The sequence below is a fragment of the Motacilla alba genome, chromosome Z (assembly GCF_015832195.1).
Source record: "Motacilla alba alba isolate MOTALB_02 chromosome Z, Motacilla_alba_V1.0_pri, whole genome shotgun sequence".
NCBI classification, from domain to species: domain Eukaryota; kingdom Metazoa; phylum Chordata; class Aves; order Passeriformes; family Motacillidae; genus Motacilla; species Motacilla alba.
Window position 1 is genome coordinate 7709428 of NC_052046.1, and position 18854 is coordinate 7728281.

Consider the following 18854-nt stretch of genomic DNA (forward strand, 5'->3'; position numbering starts at 1 on the left):
GGGAGGACATCAGTCAAGCCAGAGCAGGGACAAAGGTCATTTCTGGGCCAGACAAAACCTTCCCAAGATTACCAGCCAGCCTCCCAGCTGTCTTCATCCACAGCACAGCACCAGCTTTGCTCTTACTCAGCACAAGCAGGGCTCCCCTCACCTCGGGGTGATCAGCCTGAGGACCCTTCTCCAGCGTGCTGGCAGCAAACTCTGGGACAAACAGGAGACCAAACGTCAGGGGCCCGACATCCTTGTGTTTTGGGGGCTCAGCATCAACTGGCCACTGTGGGAAAATAAGGAACATGAGGCACAAGGAGAGATAAGGTTTCTGGAGCAGCAGCTGCTGGGATATTGGGGTGCTAGATGAACCTCTTGCTATGTTCTCCCAGGGGCCCAGACAAGCAGAGATAGGGAAAGTCAGATCTAATAGTCTCCCCAATGACAAGAAAAGCTGTCCTCACCCTTTCTCATTACTGGACCAGGACTTGTGCCCAGGCCAAGGAACACAGCTGCATCCCATAGCCCAGTGCAGGGCCTCAGGTTCCATACTCCCAACAAGGGAGACAAGCCTGTCTCCTTCCCTAGTGAGCAGGGATGCCTTCCCTGTGCTCTGTAGTGCCACAAGAAACAGGTGAGACCCCACCCCACAAGCTGCAAAGGATGCAGTGTCATTGCCATTACCTCGGGGATCTGGGGCAGAGAGTAAGCCACAAGCTGTGCTCTCTGGGACAGACCACGTGCCAGCAGTGAGACAACAAAGGGCAGGGCTGCAGCCACATAGTTTCCACCCCGATCCATCAGCTCATTCAGCAGCTGCATCTTCTTGCAGGTACCCTGCAGCTTGGAGACATGCTTCAGGCTATAGAGAAGAAGAGAAGCTGGTCACCTACCTCTGCCACCAAATGCTTTCTGAGAGAGGGCTATGTTAGAGGATGGATAAAATGGGCAACTGAGGGTCCTAGCCCAGGATGGGTGCTACAACAATGCCCTGTGGCATCTCAGGAGATATGGGTCATCATTTCAAAGGCTTAAATATTGCTCCCCTCCTCTGGGAAGCTATCTAGACAGTAATAGTGGAACAGCCCAGTGCAAGGAGGCACCAGTGTCTATCTCAGAGCTTAGCAGAGCCACTTCCCACCAGGTAAGTTCAAATCTAGCCCAGACCAAAGACAGAAGCAGCTCACTCGTCTTTGAGCAGGCTGCCTCAGCACTACCCCACCAGCACAGTGAGACTCACTGGAAGACGTGGTCAAAGGTCCTGAGCATGGGCTTTGGGGTCATGAGCAGCACCTGAAAGCCATCCACCATCCGGTCATCCAAAATCTCCATAGAGCGCTTGGCTTCCAACTGGACCTGAGCAAGGAGGGAAGGAAGTGCAGGAGCACGAATGCAAAGGGAGAAGGAAAGCAAATTCCTCCAGCAGTGGTCACTTGTGCTCCCCCATCAACAAGGGCCAGCCCAGTTCCATGCTCAGCAGCATACCTTGATCCCAGTCTCTGTCCTTAGCATGAAGCCAAGTAATAAACTGCTCCCACTGCTGGCCACAGTCCCTTCTTGATATCCCTGATAACAAGGTGATTTTTTTTTTCTCTCCTACAGAACAGTTACATCTGCTAAACAACTGCTTGGCTTCACCCAAAGGTGCACACAAAGAGGGAAAACAACTTTCCCACACCACTACAGCAAGACTGGTAAGGCAGCACTACATCTAAGTCTCCAAATTCACTTCCAAGCTTCAAGGCTGGAGATGTCGAAAGCTTAGAAAGCCACAATGAATGCTCTCCCTTGGTCCTACATCCTCCTTGAAGACATCTAACCATCCTCTGACTGAGCTGACTCCTAAAACAGCACCTCAAGAAGCCACCACAACCTGCTCAGTACCTGGTGGTATTTGCTGGCAGTCATATCAGCACAGAGATTGACCACTCCAGAGGGATCCACAAAGACCACTTCAAATGCCTGGTGGAAATCATCCAGGACAGGCTGGAAAAGCAAACACGGTCCTTAGTGCCACAGTGCATCACATACACCAAGACACCCCAAAACTGTTGCCATCTGCCATCCCTGCATCAGGCACATCCCAGCCCCAGGAGCAGTGGCAATACAGACAGACTCAGGCACAAGACCCCTCAGAGGGCTGCTTACCAGGGAGGGATCACCATCCTTGGCTAGACTGATCCCTGTAACGCTCAGGTCAGTGGTGGCTGTGGACAGACAGGAAGGAACAAGTCACACCACCATCCACATCTCTCCCCCGGTGACAGTGGCATGGTTATGTGCCAATACCACCAAGGTCTAAGAACGTCAAAAGTGCTGCAATACAATGCTGGCCTCCGTTCTAAGATGTGAATTACCCACTGCAAGCTGCACCATCCAGCCCTGCTCTGTTGACTCATTCCCTCCTGTCCATCCCACCCACAGGGGCTCAGCACAAAAGAAAAGCCACAATGGCCTCTCTGCCTCTTCCCCCACTGTGTTCAGGCTTTGTGCAGAGACAGCAACCTTTCTTTGTCCAGAGGAGCCCCTAGAAACTTACCCAGGAATTGCAGAGTGCTCCTCAACACCTGGTAGCCACTCATCATTTTGACAATCTTGCGCTTCATCAGCAGGTAAGCAACAAGCATGGAGACCAAGAAGCCACTGAAGCACCCCAAGCCCTGTGAAAACAGAGGTACCACAACCCCATGGCAGCCCACAGGTTAGGACGGGGCCTCCATGAAAACCTAACACAGCTCAAAGCAAAGCCACAAGCCACCACCCCACCCACCAGACCAAAGCACCAGGACCAAAGCACCACCCTTCTTCCACAGGAAGAAGAGGCAGGTTAGCCAGGTGAGCAGAGCCCACCTTGGCACAGGACACACCTTGCTGAGCTGCCGCTGGTTCAGCCAAACTTTGAGGAGGGCCAGGCCATCTTTCATGCCTGGGAAGTCCGTGGCTGCATTAGACAAGAAATGCAGGTGGGAGAGCATTACTGTGTCACAGAGGATGGAGTTGTTGTAGTGCGGGGTCGGGGGCTCAGTGGTTCCTGTGTGGAGAGATGACAACATGTTGGACCCAACCACCAACGAAATACCTGCCTACAGAGAAGGGCTGCAGTGAACCACCCACAGGCACTGGCAGCAGTCTCTGCCTGAAACAAACAGCCTCATGTTTCCCCAGCCCCAGGCCGTACCTTCTTTGGGGGTGCTCTGCTCCATGAACCAGGCGGTCCGGACGTTGTTCTTGCTGGGATAGAAGCGGCTGGGTTTGAAAAGATCCGAGTCAGGACAAGCATGGAGTCGGACAGTGACAATCTTCTCATCCTTACCTGTAAGCACTCAAGGGTAGATGTACATAAGAAAGAGATGTCAGAGATTAAACTGGGAAAACAGAGCATCCCAGGCCAGGCAGAGGCAAAACCTCCTTCCCAGCAAAGTTCCACAGCAGTGGAAATAACCTCAGAGCGGAGAGTGACTACATCCCAGAGCCAGTGACAACCTTGAAGTCACACAGCTCATGCCCCAGCTCCATCCTCCTCCCCACTGCCCAGACTGGCAGCATTGCCTGTCCTGGCCTTGCCATGCCACATCTGTCCCAGACCCCAACCCACTATCTCCTGAGGGCTGTGGGAACAAGCAGCACTTAGCAGCTCATGCATCCCACGTCATCTCAATCAGGGAAGAGACAGATTGCACACAGGTTCCTGGGGAAGGCAGGAGGACAGTGGGGAACAAGGCTGGGGAGAGCAGGAAGGAAGTGTAGTGCTGGATACAGGTGTATTTTGTAGGGTTTACTTTTTTACTCCTTGAAGTACACACAGGATACGCCAGCCAGCAAGGCCAAGGCTGGAGAGCCCAACCAAGCTGCAGGGGAGGACTGGGAAGGGGAGAGACCCTGAGGATAGACTCCAGGCGAAGAAAGAAAACAGCTGAGAAGCACCCAAAATTTATCACCAGTTGTGATGGCAGCCCCAGACTGATCCCTCTCCAAAGTGGCAATAAATGGTATGAGACCACCACCAGCAGCCTCCACCCAACACCAGTACCCAGTCACACCCCACACCAGAGTAAGGCTCAAGTACCACCTTGAGGCCTCAGGAGCAGAATGGGCTTCAGATGGTTGCTGTTCATGTAGGCAAACTTCACACTGCCAAAGAGCTTCTCCTTAGACAAATGCTGGGCAATGTGGGACAGGTACAGGGCTCTCTTCCGGTGGTAGCGTTGATTCAGGTTATCTTTGTCTTGAAAGATTTCCTGGGAAGAGAGGGACAGGACAATGCCACCTCACCAGCCTGCCAAATTCAGTTCAGCCCGAAGCACCCCGCCACCCACAGCTCCCCCTGGCCCCACAGGCTGCCCCATCTCAGCCCCAAGGAGCTCCAAGCTGGTCAGGAGCTTGATACTGGCTCATCGAGCTCCAGGACTGCAGGAGACAAGAGCAGTCATGCAGCCAAACAGGGTGTGCTCGGTCTCAAGCTCTTCTTACAATTAAGTCTGGGCAGCAAGGGGAGGTTACCAGGGTTCAAACATCTCCCTCCCTTTAACACAGTCTTGGGAGCTGTGGTAGAAGTGCAACTGGGTACAAAAACAAACAGCATGCATCTCCCTGGCAATGTTCCATCCAGGCAGAGAGAAGGAAGATCCTCATGAGAAACTAAGATCAAACAGCTCTAAGCTCTGACAGAGCAAGAGGCCACCCCACACTCCCCAGCTCCTTGTGGAAGTAACCCCGCATATCCAGATGCTGTCGCCTCACTGAGGAACGGAGCGGGCATGGCAGGGGTCATGGAGGACAGGAGGGGACAGGGCTCTGGCAGGCTCGAAGCCATTTAGGAGGCGGCATGGCCAGACTCACCCGTGGCATGGTCACTGCAATGTCCACGTTGATCTCTGGCCTAACGCAGGTGCCCAGCAGGTAACTGCCCACCACCTTCAGCTCGGCTGGGGGCACGAACCGGAACCTTCCCTTGACGCTGAATGGCACTTGCAGGAACGGGACCTTCACATCCTTGGAAAGCCAGGCCTGGTCAGTCAGCTGGGAACAGACATGACACACAAAACACTCTGAGCATCAACAGCAGCAGATGTGCAGGTACCAAGACCCTGCTCCCCACAGCTGCACACTAGAGCCTAAAGACACTATCCCCACTTCTTCCTCAAAGAAAAACCAAATTATTATTTTTTTCAGCCCCTTAGGGAGACAGTCCATGAGTAGCTCTGCTGGCAGAGCAACAGCAGAGCTTGCTTCTGCTCCATTCAGGACAGGGGTCTTGCCACTTCTTCCGTAACCCTGGAACATACCTCAGTTTCTGGAGTCTCTGGGATGGTGCTTAGCAGGCTGTTAATTTCATGGAGGAAGGCATCGATCTTCTTCTTCTTTTTCTCCTTCAATGTCACCTCCTTCAAAAGCTCTTCAATCTGTAGGGGAAAGGGGACCATCAAAGGCATCTGTAACACTGGAAGTGCTCCTTTTACCTTGTCCTCCAGCACTAGCCATGAGCTGGTGCTGCAAAGGACAGCTGATGAGCTGGGGGACACAATGAACTCTTCTTAAACCCTGCCTGAAGCTGGCTGTTTGATCAGTTCCTGCCATTTTCTGAGAGCGCTGGATTGCAATAATTTCCATCCCAACCAAGGTCCAGGCAAAAACCCTGATGTAATTCACACAAGCATAGCTCTCAGGAAGGCTGTTTGTATGACAGAGAATCAGCTGCAGGAAACAACCACACAGGCTCCCACCACAAACCAGGCCCTAGAGATCCTGCCACTGACAGCAGCAAGTAGCTAGGAGATCAAAGCTGCTCATAAAAATCACCAATGTTAGAACCACCTGAGGGATGAGATGCCATGCAGAGGGACTTGGACAAGCTCAAGGAGTGGGCCCATGAGATTCAACTCATGGCCATGTGCAAGATGTTGAATCCATCTTGGGGGAGGAACAGCCCCAGAGCAGCCCTGCCCAGAAGGGCTTGGGGGTGCTGTGGGGGAGAGGCTGCACATGGCCCAGCCATGGCACTCACAGCCCAGAGAGCCAAACGTGTCCTGGGCTGCATCCAGAGCCCTGTGGGCAGCAGGGGAGGGAGGAGATTCTGCCCCTCTGCTCTGCTCTGCTGAGACCCACCTGGAGCACTGCACCCAGCCCTGGGCTCCCAGCACGGGAGGGACAGGGACCTGCTGAAGTGAGCCCAGAGGCAACCACCAAGATGATCAGAGGGATGAAGAACCTCTCCTATGACAAAGGGCTGAAAGTATTGGGATTGCTCAGCCTGGAGATAAGAAGGCTCTGAGGAGACTTATTGTGGCCTTCCAGTACCTAAAAGGGCTACAAGACAACTGGAGAGGGACTTTTTATGAGAGCTTACAGTGACAGGAAAAGGGGCAATGGCTTTGCACTGAAAGAGAGTAGTAGATTTAGATTAAAAAATGGGACGAAATTCCTCCCTGCGAGTGTGTTGGCACAGGTTGCCCAGAGAAGCTGTGGATGCCACATTTCTCAAAGTGTTCAAGGCCAGCCTGGATGGGGCTCTGAGCAACCTAGTGGTCTCGTGGCAGGTGACCCTGTGAGGGGTTTGAAACTAGATGATCTTTAAAGGCCCCTTCAACCCAAACTGCTCTATGATTCCATGATCTAGTTACCAGCTCATCTTCCCCTAACACAGACAGCTTGCCAAGCCAGGTCATCTCCGACTCCGGGCTCCCGCCTCCCCCGCGCTCCCCCCGTGGGGCAGTGCGCGGTCCCCGCGGCTGACCTGCAGGCGGAGCAGGCTGGAGTGGAACAGATCCTCCGTCTCCTTCAGCTGAGTCAGCTCCTCGCTGGTCGGCGGCTTGTAGAGCTCGGCGCGGCTCAGCTTGGCCGGCTGCGGGGCCGCGGCTGTCGGGGCAGCCCTCTTCCCCCGCCGCACCGCGCCCCCGGCGGGGGGCTCCGGGCCCTGCTCCGCCTCCTCCGCCGCCTCCGGAGAGCCCTGCGGGAAGAGCACAGCACAGCATGGTTCGGCTCGGTTCGGCTCGGCCCCGATCAGCCCCGCGATCCCCCCGGCCCGGAGCCGCCGCCTCTCACCGCCATGGCCGCCGCCCACGTGCACCGCCGTCACCACGTGCGGCGCCGCGCGCCCCGCCGGCCGCCGAGCGCCGCTCCCTATTGGCCGCGCACGACAGCGCGGGGCTTCCCATTGGCCCCGCCGCCCGTGCCCGCCCACGGGGGCGTGTCCGCAGCAATGGCGGCGCCGCTGGCAGGCTCCCTGGGCCGCGGGTTTGCCGGAATCACCGCCTTTCACCCCAAAACTGCGGCTCTCGGGGCAATGTGACGGACTTTCGCCTTGATGCGGGCGAACGCGGGGCCGCCTGCGCGCCGCAGATCCCGGTTGTGGTACTTGATGCTTAACCGGGGTGGATATCCTGGATGTGGCCTGCCGAGAGCCTGAGCCGGCCTGGCCGGCAGGAGCGGGCACCGGCAGCCAGGAAAACCCTTCTGGCCTGGAGGAGCGGGCACCGGGAGCCAGGAAAACCCTCCTGGCGTGGAGGAGCGGGCACCGGGAGCCATCATCCTCCTGGCCAGCTTCCGCAGGGACTGGGAATGACGTCAGGAGCCAGTGGCATCCTACTGCAGATTACTGGAGTGGGAGGAATATCCCCTTTATATGAATTAGATATACAGGCCTTTACAGAGGCAGCTCTGGACACCGGGTCCGATCAGATTTGGGTTGTCAGGGCATTTAAAAGACCATGCCATGTATGTCCCTGAACAGGAGACACAGACTTTGGACCAGGTGTTTTTAATTCTTTTTCCAGCTCTTTGGATAACTGTAGTCAGTTAATTCACTTCTCTGTACCATACCATGAAACAGGACTGCTGTGTTTCCAGTGGGACAGTCCTTCTTCTCCAGAAAAACTTCTCTGGGACAGTAGCCCTGGAGTCTGTCATGCCCATGCCAGGTCCAAATTCTCCCTGAATCCTGGCCACTCTCAATACCACGTTTTTCTTGCACTGTAGGAACACTGCAAGCAGGATCTCTTCAAGGGCAAATGTGTAGGCATGTTAAGACAGAAGATGGAAGATCAGATATCCATCCTGAAGGTAAACATGGGAGTTCAGAGAACTCAGTGAAGTAAGCTGAGGACCCCTAAGCTAGATCAGCCCACTGCTTGTAGACTGTTGTGGGAAAACAAGAAGCTTTAGGGTAAAAGCTAAGCTCTGTTGGAGGCAGGGGGTGGGAAGCAGGCTGTGTTCAGAGGATGTTCGCAGCTGATGCTCTCTGCTCTGCAGGTCTTTCCTGTGTCTGACTTGCCTCAGAGCAGGGCAGGCTCTCACTCATCCCTGTGCCAGGAAAAGCGGAATAATGCCGTGTTCTGCTCAGCTGCAGAGCTCATTTCCACACACTGCAGCATCTCTGCCTGGGACATCAAAGTGCCAGGCTCCTGCTGAAGGCATTGTTTCTATTTCCAAAGAAGGCTGGCACCTGACCTGCTGCTTGGCTGGGGTGGCCATCAGCATTGTTGCCAAGAGCCCTCAAGCCTCTCATCCCTCCCTCATATTTAATGACCTCCATGCAGGGAAATTTGCTGGAGGGTCTCAGCCTTTTGTCAACTCAGCTACAAGGACTCCTGCAGGTGGGTGTTTGGTTCCTGCTTTCTAAGGAGAGTTTCTGGAGACCCAGGCTGTTGTGTTTGGGGAGCAAATCCTTTACACAAGTAACTTGTGGCAGAGATGCAGATGGCTGCTGGTGTGACATGAGCCTTCTGGTCCCCGTTACTGCTCATGGCAGTTCCTGCCTGGCTGCTGCATTACAGCCTCTCTGGATCCCAGCCACCAGCAGCAACTTCCCTAGCCCTCTCCAGAGGATCCCATGAAAGGATTTTTGCTGCTTATTACCTCCAAATAATTTTTCCTTCATCTCAGTGGCCTGGATAAGATTCCTCAGGCTTAGCCCTGAACCTTGAGCTGAGTAGAGAGACCCCCTTCATCCATCAGCATTCGTGCACACACACTCCTGCATTCCAAAGTTGCCACCAGAATTGACATCTGGTTAGTGTGGATATTTACCTCCTGTTCAATTTTGCAAGTAATTCCTGAGTGCAGCCTCACTGATTCCACCAAGTAAGAATCAGCTCCCAACTTTGAAGGTCTTTATCCTCCCTGTTACCAAAAAAAAAATCCAGTTTCTTGGCTGGAGGAACTCCTGTTCCTCCCCCTTCCTGACAGGGCCAGGACTGCCATGCTCAGCTCTGCTCCACTCCCCCAGTGATTCACTGCCAGACACCTGCAGGTGCTGTGGCCATACCTGCAATGTCAGGCTCCTCTCTTATTTAAGGGGAAGGTAATTACAGCCCTGTGAAGGATTTTTAGGAAGGCTGGGCAAGTCAGTTTGGTCATCCCTGTCCCCAAGGACACATCGTGTATTGCCTGAGAGCAGCAGGGGAGGAGGGACTCACGCAGGGGCAGGTCCAGGGTGAGTTGCTGGGGTGTCCATTGTGCAAATCCCTCAGCATCCCCTAGTATCCCCCTGCTGCTCCTGGGATGGTGTGTAATGCCCAGCTGGTTTGAATAAATGAGTTCAGGGTCTGTTTTGGGGACATTGGAGGGAGTTTAGGGGACTGGGGGGCACAGGACAGGTCAGCTCCTGGATGTGGCACCTCAGGGCAGCCCAGCCAGCTCTGCAGTGGAGAGCAGGACCACTCATGCTTGTCCCAGAACAGGTTCCTTAATAAAGCATTTCAGCACATAGTGAGTCATTAATTACACCCAATCATACAATGCTAATAGTAGCAATATTAATTTAAAAAAATTTACTGCATTCCATACCATGTGCCCGCCCTTGCAGGCATCAGGCACCTCCCCCTATCCTGCCTAACCCAAAGAGGTACTGCTGAGCTCCTGCTTCTTGTTATGCTTCATCATTGCTGCTCAGAAACACCTGGGGCATTGGAGGAATGTTCCCTGCACTCTGTCCCTAGAAATATGGGACTTCCTGGCTCAGGTGAAGCCATTCCCAGGTGGGTTTTCAACAATGGTAAGCACCCCCAAACTCTGTACCAGCATCTCCTCAGCATGACCTTTTGGACCTCCAGCTTTCCTAAGAGATACAGACAGATAGCAATGTGGCATCAATGCACCGCTGGGAAAATCCCACTCTCCCACACTGGCAGAGGGGCCACTGGGAGCATGTGTAGCCACATCCTCGGTGCTGTCTTCCCTGGGAGCAGCGCCTGAGCACCGCCAGCCCTCAGCCTACCACACTGGTGACGCCCTCCAGCACACGGCTCAAAGCGCAAGAGTGCAGCCTCGCACGCACACCTGTGTACACACATCCCTGCTCCCTCGGCTCCCAGCCTCAGGAATGCTGCCGGCATCACGTGCAGCTGCCAGGAAGGGGCTGTGGTCGATGCGGCTGCCGAGCACGTTTAGCGGTCACCCTGATCCCGATTTGTGTTGTGTCTGCTTAACCCCCGCACCAGCTTGTCCCATCGTGGGGTCTTCCCAAAAATACCACTGCTGTGGAAATGCTCCTCTCCCCTAGCAGCTGTGGAGAGCTAAACTTGCAGCAAAAACCTTGGCACAACCCTGTAGCTTGGTATCACCTGCAGGTGTCTGCAGGCAAAGCCAGCTCCTGTTCAGAGCTCTCCCCTCCAGGACTTTTGCATCCATCCTCTAACCCTCTCTGGCTACCACATGGCCATGGCTGTTTGGTTTTTTTTTACCCCAAAACCTCATCCCAGTGATAATACCTGGACATGGCACTTCTCACTGCCTGGCAGCTTCACTCAGGAGTTTCTTGCTGCTTCTGTGGAGTGGGGGCTCTGTCCCACTTCAATAAATCTGCATTTAATTGTAGGATTAAATAGTTCCTCCCTTTGCTTTCTGTAGTATTTTCAAGTGTTTTAAATTCTCAAGTATTAACACATGACAGAGTAATTTGTAACTCTCAAAAATAACCTGGCACATGGGTTAATGACATGCTCCCATAATGTTTTACGGTCCATCCCAGGTATGGCCATATCACAGAAACACGTAGCCACTGAGCAGTCTTCACAATGGCCAAGAGGTGGGGGACTTCATCAGAGCAAAAGAGTAGGGTAGAGTAGATGTTTGTAGTTTTAACTTCAAAACATTAAAGTTTTAAACAAAAGCTCAAGGGCTTCACCCTGGGGTTCAGGCACACACCCAGCACATTCCTGGCATCTGAAAAAGGTCCAAGGGGAGCTGGAGCCCAGCTCCGCCTGTGGGATGGGGTCAGAGGGATACCCAGGTCTCTCCTGGGGCTCAGGGACCACCCAGGCTAAACAATTGTTGCACTGATTAAAACGAGGTTTAATCATCACTCTTTTCTTGGATGGATGATTATTAAGTCTCACCTGGTTCATTAAGTCTCAGCCATCTGCATTGGGACATAGAAAGTACTTTGTATCCTCCCTCCACCAGCAGAAGCTGCAGCTTCAGGGCTTTACAAGGGCAACGCTGAGGTTCACAGGATGGTCCAACAGCCACAGCCCTCCTGGGTGGGTCAAATGCTGGGATGTGTATTAGACACCCTGTCTGAAGAAAAAACAAAAAAGCAAAGCTTAACTAAATCATACATACGTGTCAGGGGCAGAGAGGGAGAGACTGATTTTTACTGTCTGAAGTCAGTCTCTGGCAGCTTTATCTGAAAACTGGTGATGTGAATTACACAAAGAGAACTAATGGGAAGTTGATATGCTTCGAGATGTACCAGCAGTTTTGCCTCTTCTTAAATTACCAATTTGCATCTTGCATAGATTGTTTTGTGTACCTTGTTTTTATTCTCTGGTATCTTTGTTTGCTTTATGCAACAGGCAAGAGAGCAAATTTACCTTATTTCCTGTCTGTTGCCGGGTTGGATTTACACATAGCAACAAGGAGAAGAAACCCTTTTTTTTTTTTTTCCTGGTAGTAAAAAACAACTTGCAGTCTCTAAAAATCACATTGGAGACACTGAAGGAAAGAAAAGGCTCTGCCCCCTTTTCTCTTGCAGTCTTGTAATGTTTTATCAGTGATGAGTTGGCATGCCTTGCCTACCCCACCAAGGCACCCCTGGGCAATCTCCCTGCAGTAGAATAGTGAGTGCCCTGTTTCCCAGCCACAACAGAAAAAAAATTCGGTCTTCAGGGCAGCTCCTGAGACAAGAGGGAGTGGAGAGAGCCAGGAGCATGCAAATGTGAGTTTTATTTATTTGTGGCTTAAACCTCTGAGTGCCAAATCGCCTGGCAATGTGAGTGCCCTCCCCGCCTTTCCAAACCCAACTTGCATATTGCTGAGCAAACGTCAGCAGAGGTAATGGTGGTGGTGATGATGATGATGATGACAACTTGATTAATTAAAATCTTCAAGCACACCTGACTCAGATTTAAGAGCTCCGGCCTTTTTCATTCTTTGGTTCAGCCCCCCCCCCCCATTCCAATGACTCTTCAAGACAGGTATGTCACATACTCATTCACCCGATGGGGAACAGAGGCAAGGTCGTGGAGGGTTTCGCTGGAATGCAAATTCAGGAATTCAGGAAGAGAGAGCATTCAGGAAATCCCTCACAGTTCTCCATTTTGCTTTTCATAGAAACAGATCAAGCCACAGTGTTATCTGTGTCTCTACCACATCCCTCCTAGTTTGTGATTTTCAGCCCACAGGGGCTGCCTCACCTCTGGATGCAGGTGTTTCAGAGCCATTTTGTGGAATTTGGCAGCTCATCTGGGTGGAGGAGAAAGACCAAGTCTTCCACCACGGAGAGGAAGATAGTGAGGCACTCTGAACTGCATTACTAGCCACTCAAGGCTCCACCAAAGATGGTGCTATCAGAAATCAGCTCTGCCACTCCAGAAACACCTTGCAAAAGACTTACTCTGTGAATGTTGAATCCTGCTTTTGGACTCAGATGAGTCCCCAGCATGTGACCTCATCCCATGGTGTGCTTTTGGGCTGGAAGGGAGAAGCACTCTGGCTTTGGGCTGGGATGATCCCCTCTTTCCTGGCCCCTAAAGCCCCTGCAAGACTGCTCTGCGCGCCAGAGCTGTTATCTGCTTAGGTCAGATTCATCTTCTTCCCCAGCAGGGAAGACACTTTTGAGCTCTACATACGTGTTCTTCCACCAAAATAAAAACCGGGCATCAGCTTTGGGGAATCTTGGCAAATCTTTGCTGATCTTTAGCCTTGTTTAATCTCAAAGAGTAGGAGTTACCTGCCCTGGCTTAGAAACCGAGGAGAGACATACCCCAAGACAAGTCAGGGGAACACAGGGTGAGACCAGATGCCTCCTGGAGGTGCTGATGGCTGCACAGAGAGCTGAAGGTTTTGTTCTATCTAACATTCAGGTGGATCCAAAAGTCCCAAAACCCAGGGATGTCAGGCATGCCTCCCAGCTGAATCATACCTCATCTTGCCCTGCTGTGCATCACCAAGCCATGGGCAAAAGAATTCATTGCCCCCTGGGAGATGGGCCTCTGTCCTGAAACAGGCTGGTTATTGTACCCAAGTTTTGTGCTGGCAACGAATTACTCTGCTCTCATTTGGGTTTCCTTTGCCTTCCCTCTACCTAGTGTGGGATGAAACACAAAGAGACAGATCCCACAGGAAGCAGGTCTTGCAGTCTGTGTGAGGACAGAGCAACATCCAGGGAAGAAAGTATAGGCATGGGACAATTTGAAGTCACATGGCAGAGATGGTGAGCATCTGATTTTGGGGAATTTCCCCTTGGTTTGTTTTTAAATAATCTGTAGAGTTGTATCCAAGACACACTGAGCCTTTTATGAAAGGAATGGAGACAAAAAGGAAACAATTTTCAGATGATCATAGCACTACAAGGTCTCTGTGTCCATGGGAGGAACAGCTGTGTAGGCTGGGAATCTTCTGCAACAAAAAGACACCACAGGAAAGGGTATAGTACAGCCTGCAAAATTACAAGGGGCAGAGTGTGGCTGGACAGAAAAGGACCATTTATCATTTTCTCCACTGTGAGGATGAGGGCATCAAAAAAGCTATGAGGTGGCAGGATCAAAACAAGCCCCAAGGAAATGATTCTGCACCCAAACACATCATTAGATTGTGCAGCTGTTAGGTACAGGATGTTGCAAATGCTTAAAATTTATCTGCCTTCAAAAATAACCAAACAAATTAATGGGAGAAAAATTTGAAGGCTATTATGTGTAAGAACACTTCTGACTCAAGGAGTCTGAGTCACAAAAAAAAAAAAAAAAGGTTGGACATTGAGGAAATATTCTGGGAAAGTATCACTTGTCCTTACACCTGGGGTGGACTTGCATGAAGAGAAGTGCTGGGGTAGATGGGTCCTTGTGCGCTATTTCTAGATGCCAGAATAGAGAAGCACCCAGCACTGAAACTTTGTGCTGGCCATGACAAGTTTGCTATCTACCTGTGTGAATCTGCTCCAAGACTTCACTGCTGTGTTGTGCCAAGCACTTCCTGGAGGTTCGGGGGGGACAGGACCTGTGGCCCCCAGCAGGTGGGGACAGAAGATAGTGCCTATCAGGACCTGTGCAAGCAGCTCCTTGGAGATAAGACAGTGTCTGGGGAATCACTTAATGCAGTGCCTTGATAGAGCAGCAGCTGCTGGCTCTCAAGCCAAGAAACCAACCCTGAAGGTCATGAGATAAAGTGAAGGCAGAGGGAAACCATGACCTGGCAGTGAGAATTTCCAAATCTTCTTTTTCGTTCCTGTGACATAGGAAAATGAGATAAAAAGGGAAAATATTCAAAGCAATACATACCTCAAGCACAGGCACAGCTCATCCCAGTTGACCCAGACTCAGCTGCGGATCAGGCTCTGAAAGTTTGTGTAATATTTTCATGGTCTTCACTGTCAAGATGCCCTGTGAGCTGTATGAGGAATGGACCACCAGGAACAGTGTAATTCCAACAGATAGGAGCACTTTTCAATCTTCTGGGCTGTTTTTACAGCTGTGTCTATAGAAGAGGCAAGTTCACTGCCCCCAAAACAGCTTCCAAGTCTTTAAGCCTTCCATTACCCCCCTATTAGTATTTTCCATCGGATGGCTGTACACTGTATCCTGTACACCAAGGGCTCTGCAAAGCATTGTCAACCCTCTCTGTGTGTGCAAACTATCTCTGGTGCAGCTGGTGTTAGTGCCGACAGAGACCCTCAAAGTCTCGGGTCTCACTTGGCAACCACCTCCAATGTCAATAAAATATGACTCAAATGGGCCCATTGCCAAACAGATGACCACAAAACACAGGCAGGGACGGGATGCCATGCAGAGGGACTTGGACAAGCTCAAGGAGTGGGCCCATGAGAATCTCATGAGGTTCAACAAGGCCATGCACACTTGGGTTGGAGCAACCCCCAGTATCAGCACAGGCTGGGCATGAACAGCCCCAGAGCAGCCCTGCCCAGAAGGGCTTGGGGGTGCTGTGGGGGAGAGGCTGCACATGGCCCAGCCATGGCACTCACAGCCCAGAGAGCCAAACGTGTCCTGGGCTGCATCCAGAGCCCCGTGGGCAGCAGGGGAGGGAGGAGATTCTGCCCCTCTGCTCTGCTCTGCTGAGACCCACCTGGAGCACTGCGTCCAGCTCTCAGGTCTGTGCTATTAAAAAAGTACAGACCTGTGTGCTGGTTTAGAATACAGTGGCTGGGGTGGAGTTAATTTTCAACACAGTTGTCTTTCTTCACAGTTATGTGGCTGTGTTTTGAGTTTGTGCTGAACACAGTGTTAATAAGATAAACATGTTTTTGTTATTGCTGAGCGGTAACAAAGAGCCAAAGCCTTTTCTGTTTCTCATACCACCACGCTGGCGAGAAGACTTGGGGTGCAGAGGAGGCTGGGAGTAGACACAGCCAAGACATGTGACCCCAAACTAATCAAACTGATTCCAGACCATATGGGATCATGCTCAGTATATAAAGTGTGGAGAAGGAGGTAGGGAGATGTTTGTAGTGATGATATTTGTCTTCCCAAGCAACCATTATGTGTGATGGATCCCTGCTCTCCTGAAGATGGCTGAACACCTGCCTGTCCATGGGAAGCAGTGGATTAATTCCTTGTTTTGCTTTGCTTTCATGCGTGGCTTTTGCTTTTCCTATTAAACTCTCTTTCTCCCAAACCACATGTTTTCTCACTTTTACTGCTCCAATTCTCTGCCCAATCGTAAAAGGGAGAGTGGCTGCCTGGGGCTTGGCTGCTGGCTGGGACTAAACCACTACAGCCTGTCAGAGAGGTGCTGGATGCCCCATCCCTGTAAACATCAAGACCAGGTTGGACAATGCCTGAGCAACCTGTTCTAGTAGAAGATGTCCCTGCTCACTCCTGGGGTGTGGAACAGGATGGCCTTTACAGGTCCCTCCCAACCCAAGCCATTCTGATTCCATTATTTAATAAGTGAGTATCCTTTTGTTTTCTCCTGCTTTACCAACATTTTGGAAATGCCTCCATGGATAGAACAGCCAGGAGCTTAATGAGCTCCTATTTTCCAAGAGCCCCAGATAAAATATTACTCAAATGGCTTTTTTATTTATTAATCATCAGAATATGAGGAATAACAGCAGGGTAATTTGATTGTACTCTCTTATCAGAACTTTTGACTGCTTTTGCAGCTTTCTGGACAGCAAGTAGATGTGAAAGAAGCATATATGTATATATATTTAATCTATATGTGAAAGTCAGTATATGGATGACTGTAAACAAAAAGGAGGTTAGGGCAGTAGAGTCAATGGGACAATATTTTCATATCTATGAAAAAAACCCATAGAAAAATGCCCTATGGCCTTGAAAATTGCTCTGGAAGAAACAGATTTATACTGTTATAGGACAAGTTAGGCACACCATTTGCAAACCCTCCCTTCTAATTTCTTTCGCTTGTAAGCATTCAAGTAAATGAAAGTATGTCTCACCCTAGGGAAAAACTCTGCATTTCTGAAGCTGAGCATGTGTTCTGATGCTTAGGGAAGGATCTGAGTGTCCTGGCAATGCTCACCAGTGCTGCACTTAAAGAAAAAAAAAAAGAGATAAATATATTAAAAATGGATGCTGAGAGAAAAACACGCTTGAGGTGGAGAAAGGCTTTTATCTAAGTTTTGTGGCCTTCGTGGAATGTTGGCTGCCTGTTTGCAGAGAGAAGAATTCACTCCTCTGAAAGTCCTTACTGATTCCACTGTTCCCATCTTGCAGCTCCTGCTTTGCACATTTTTCCTGAGGAGGGAGGGGACCCCACCCCATAGGCCTTTCCTACTTTACCCCACTCTCATACCTAAGGGGCAGCATGAAGAGAGAAATAGCTAAAACTTGCCCTTTTTTGGTTCTTCTTGACCACTGGCTAGTATGTTCACAGTTTTTTTAACTTCCCCAGGGCAAAAGCAAAGTAAGGGCCTTTGATTATCTTGGAGATAAGGAGTTGCAGACCCATAGGACCTGACTACATCCAGCTCACCTAGCTGAAAGCCTCCCCTGCAGCATCACTGAATGTGTCAAAGACAAGAAGAAAAGCATATTAATTTAAAGCGCTGAGCAAATGAGGGTCCAGATGCAAAGGCTTAGCTCTTAAACTCCCTCCCTCCTACTCTTCTAGATCCTTGAAATGGAAAAAATGTACGAAAAACAAACCCACTTGCGATAAAAACCACAGCTTATTGTTAAGGACAGCAGCAGAGCTTTCTCCATCTTTAAAATGGTAATTCTGCAGAATGAACTGTCCCTGATGTACATCCAGACACAAACATGGCTGTTGGCTCTTTTCGCACCCTTTCTGCACCCTTTCTGCCCTTGAATTGGCTGCTGCAGGTTAGAAGAGGGAACGAACCCATCCTGGAGGCCAGGCAAAAGATCTGAGATGTGCTAGATGGGACAAGGAAATGGGATGTGCCAAAGATACCATGGACTGAAAGCTTCAGGTTGGTACAACCAACGGGTTCCCTGCAGGATGGAGAAGCATAAAGTTAATTAATGGAAATCTCACAGCAGGTAAACAAGTCTGGAGGAGATATACCTGGCCCTACAGGTAGTTGTAGATGGGGATTGAGATGTTGGCACAACAAAGCATTGAGGGACAGCACCTGCAGGGCACAGCCATGCTCTACCCTGTCCATGTGCCCCAGGGACCCTTTTGCAGGTCTGAGCCCTCCAGCCTCAGTCACCAAAACAAGGCAGGAATATAACTGTGGTTGCCCCAAGGTCTGCAGCAGTGTGCTGATGGAAATGGGGTCACCAGCAAGGGGTGGTTGGAGGGGACAGGAATGCAGAGCAGCTGGTGGAGCCAAGAGGAAGATAGTCAACCCTCTGAACAGTCCCTGTAGACTCCCATCCGTCCATTCTCCAAGAGGGTGTGTGAGCACTGCTTTCCAACATGGACAGTGCGGGAGGGTTTCAGCCTTGTGAACTCAGTGGTTTTCTATTTGTTTTTATAAGACCCCATAGAAGTTCTTCCCAAATTTCCATAGACAGCAAGCCCCAGGGTGGAGATGACAGCATCTCTCAGCATGCTCAGGACAGGTGGGAAGACTTCTCCAGACTTGTTCACCTGTCTGGGAAATTTGCATCAATTACCCTCCTGATGATTAAGGCTCCTGCAGGAAAGTTTAGCCTCTTCCTTTCTACATACGAGTGCCCAGAGCAGTCTTCAGGATTGGTGCAAGGGTGTTCCCCTGCCCAGTTCTGCTTCACACCCTCCACAAAGCAGTTTCCAGAGCTCACAACCTACCAGTGCACACAGCAGAGTGAGACATTACATGTGGAACACAAGCCCTACAAGCAGTTTTTCAGAGGAGCATCTCTTTGTTATGAAGTTGGAGATGCTAAGGGAGGATCCCCTGCCCCCAACCCTCTCTAGACCTTTTCTGCCAAGAGATTCCCTCTGCTATTCAGCCACCCAAGCCTGCTGGCTATGCCTTAGACTTGGTGCTTATGCTGCAG

At 51.0% G+C, this 18854-nt stretch overlaps 1 protein-coding gene across 3 annotated transcripts in view; it reads right to left on the minus strand.

Moving 5' to 3' along the window:
* Positions 1–15318, minus strand: part of NOL6 (nucleolar protein 6) — a 34629-nt gene extending 19311 nt beyond the window's left edge. Inside the window, exons 1-14 of one of the 3 annotated variants that reach the window (XM_038125316.1) lie at positions 14703–15318; positions 11322–11502; positions 6722–6934; positions 5274–5390; positions 4828–5007; positions 4058–4226; positions 3167–3310; positions 2856–3019; positions 2528–2648; positions 2137–2195; positions 1873–1974; positions 1229–1344; positions 673–850; positions 152–274 (exon numbers count right to left, since the gene is read on the minus strand). In XM_038125316.1, the coding sequence (XP_037981244.1) occupies positions 152–274; positions 673–850; positions 1229–1344; positions 1873–1974; positions 2137–2195; positions 2528–2648; positions 2856–3019; positions 3167–3310; positions 4058–4226; positions 4828–5007; positions 5274–5390; positions 6722–6934; positions 11322–11330 (1695 nt within the window). In that variant the 5' untranslated portion in view covers positions 11331–11502; positions 14703–15318. Of the gene's footprint in view, positions 1–151; positions 275–672; positions 851–1228; positions 1345–1872; positions 1975–2136; positions 2196–2527; positions 2649–2855; positions 3020–3166; positions 3311–4057; positions 4227–4827; positions 5008–5273; positions 5391–6721; positions 6935–7029; positions 7086–11321; positions 11503–14702 lie in introns of those variants that run through there. The other 2 variants (XM_038125318.1, XM_038125317.1) reach the window with 2 other exon arrangements.
* Positions 15319–18854: the final 3536 nt, after the last annotated feature.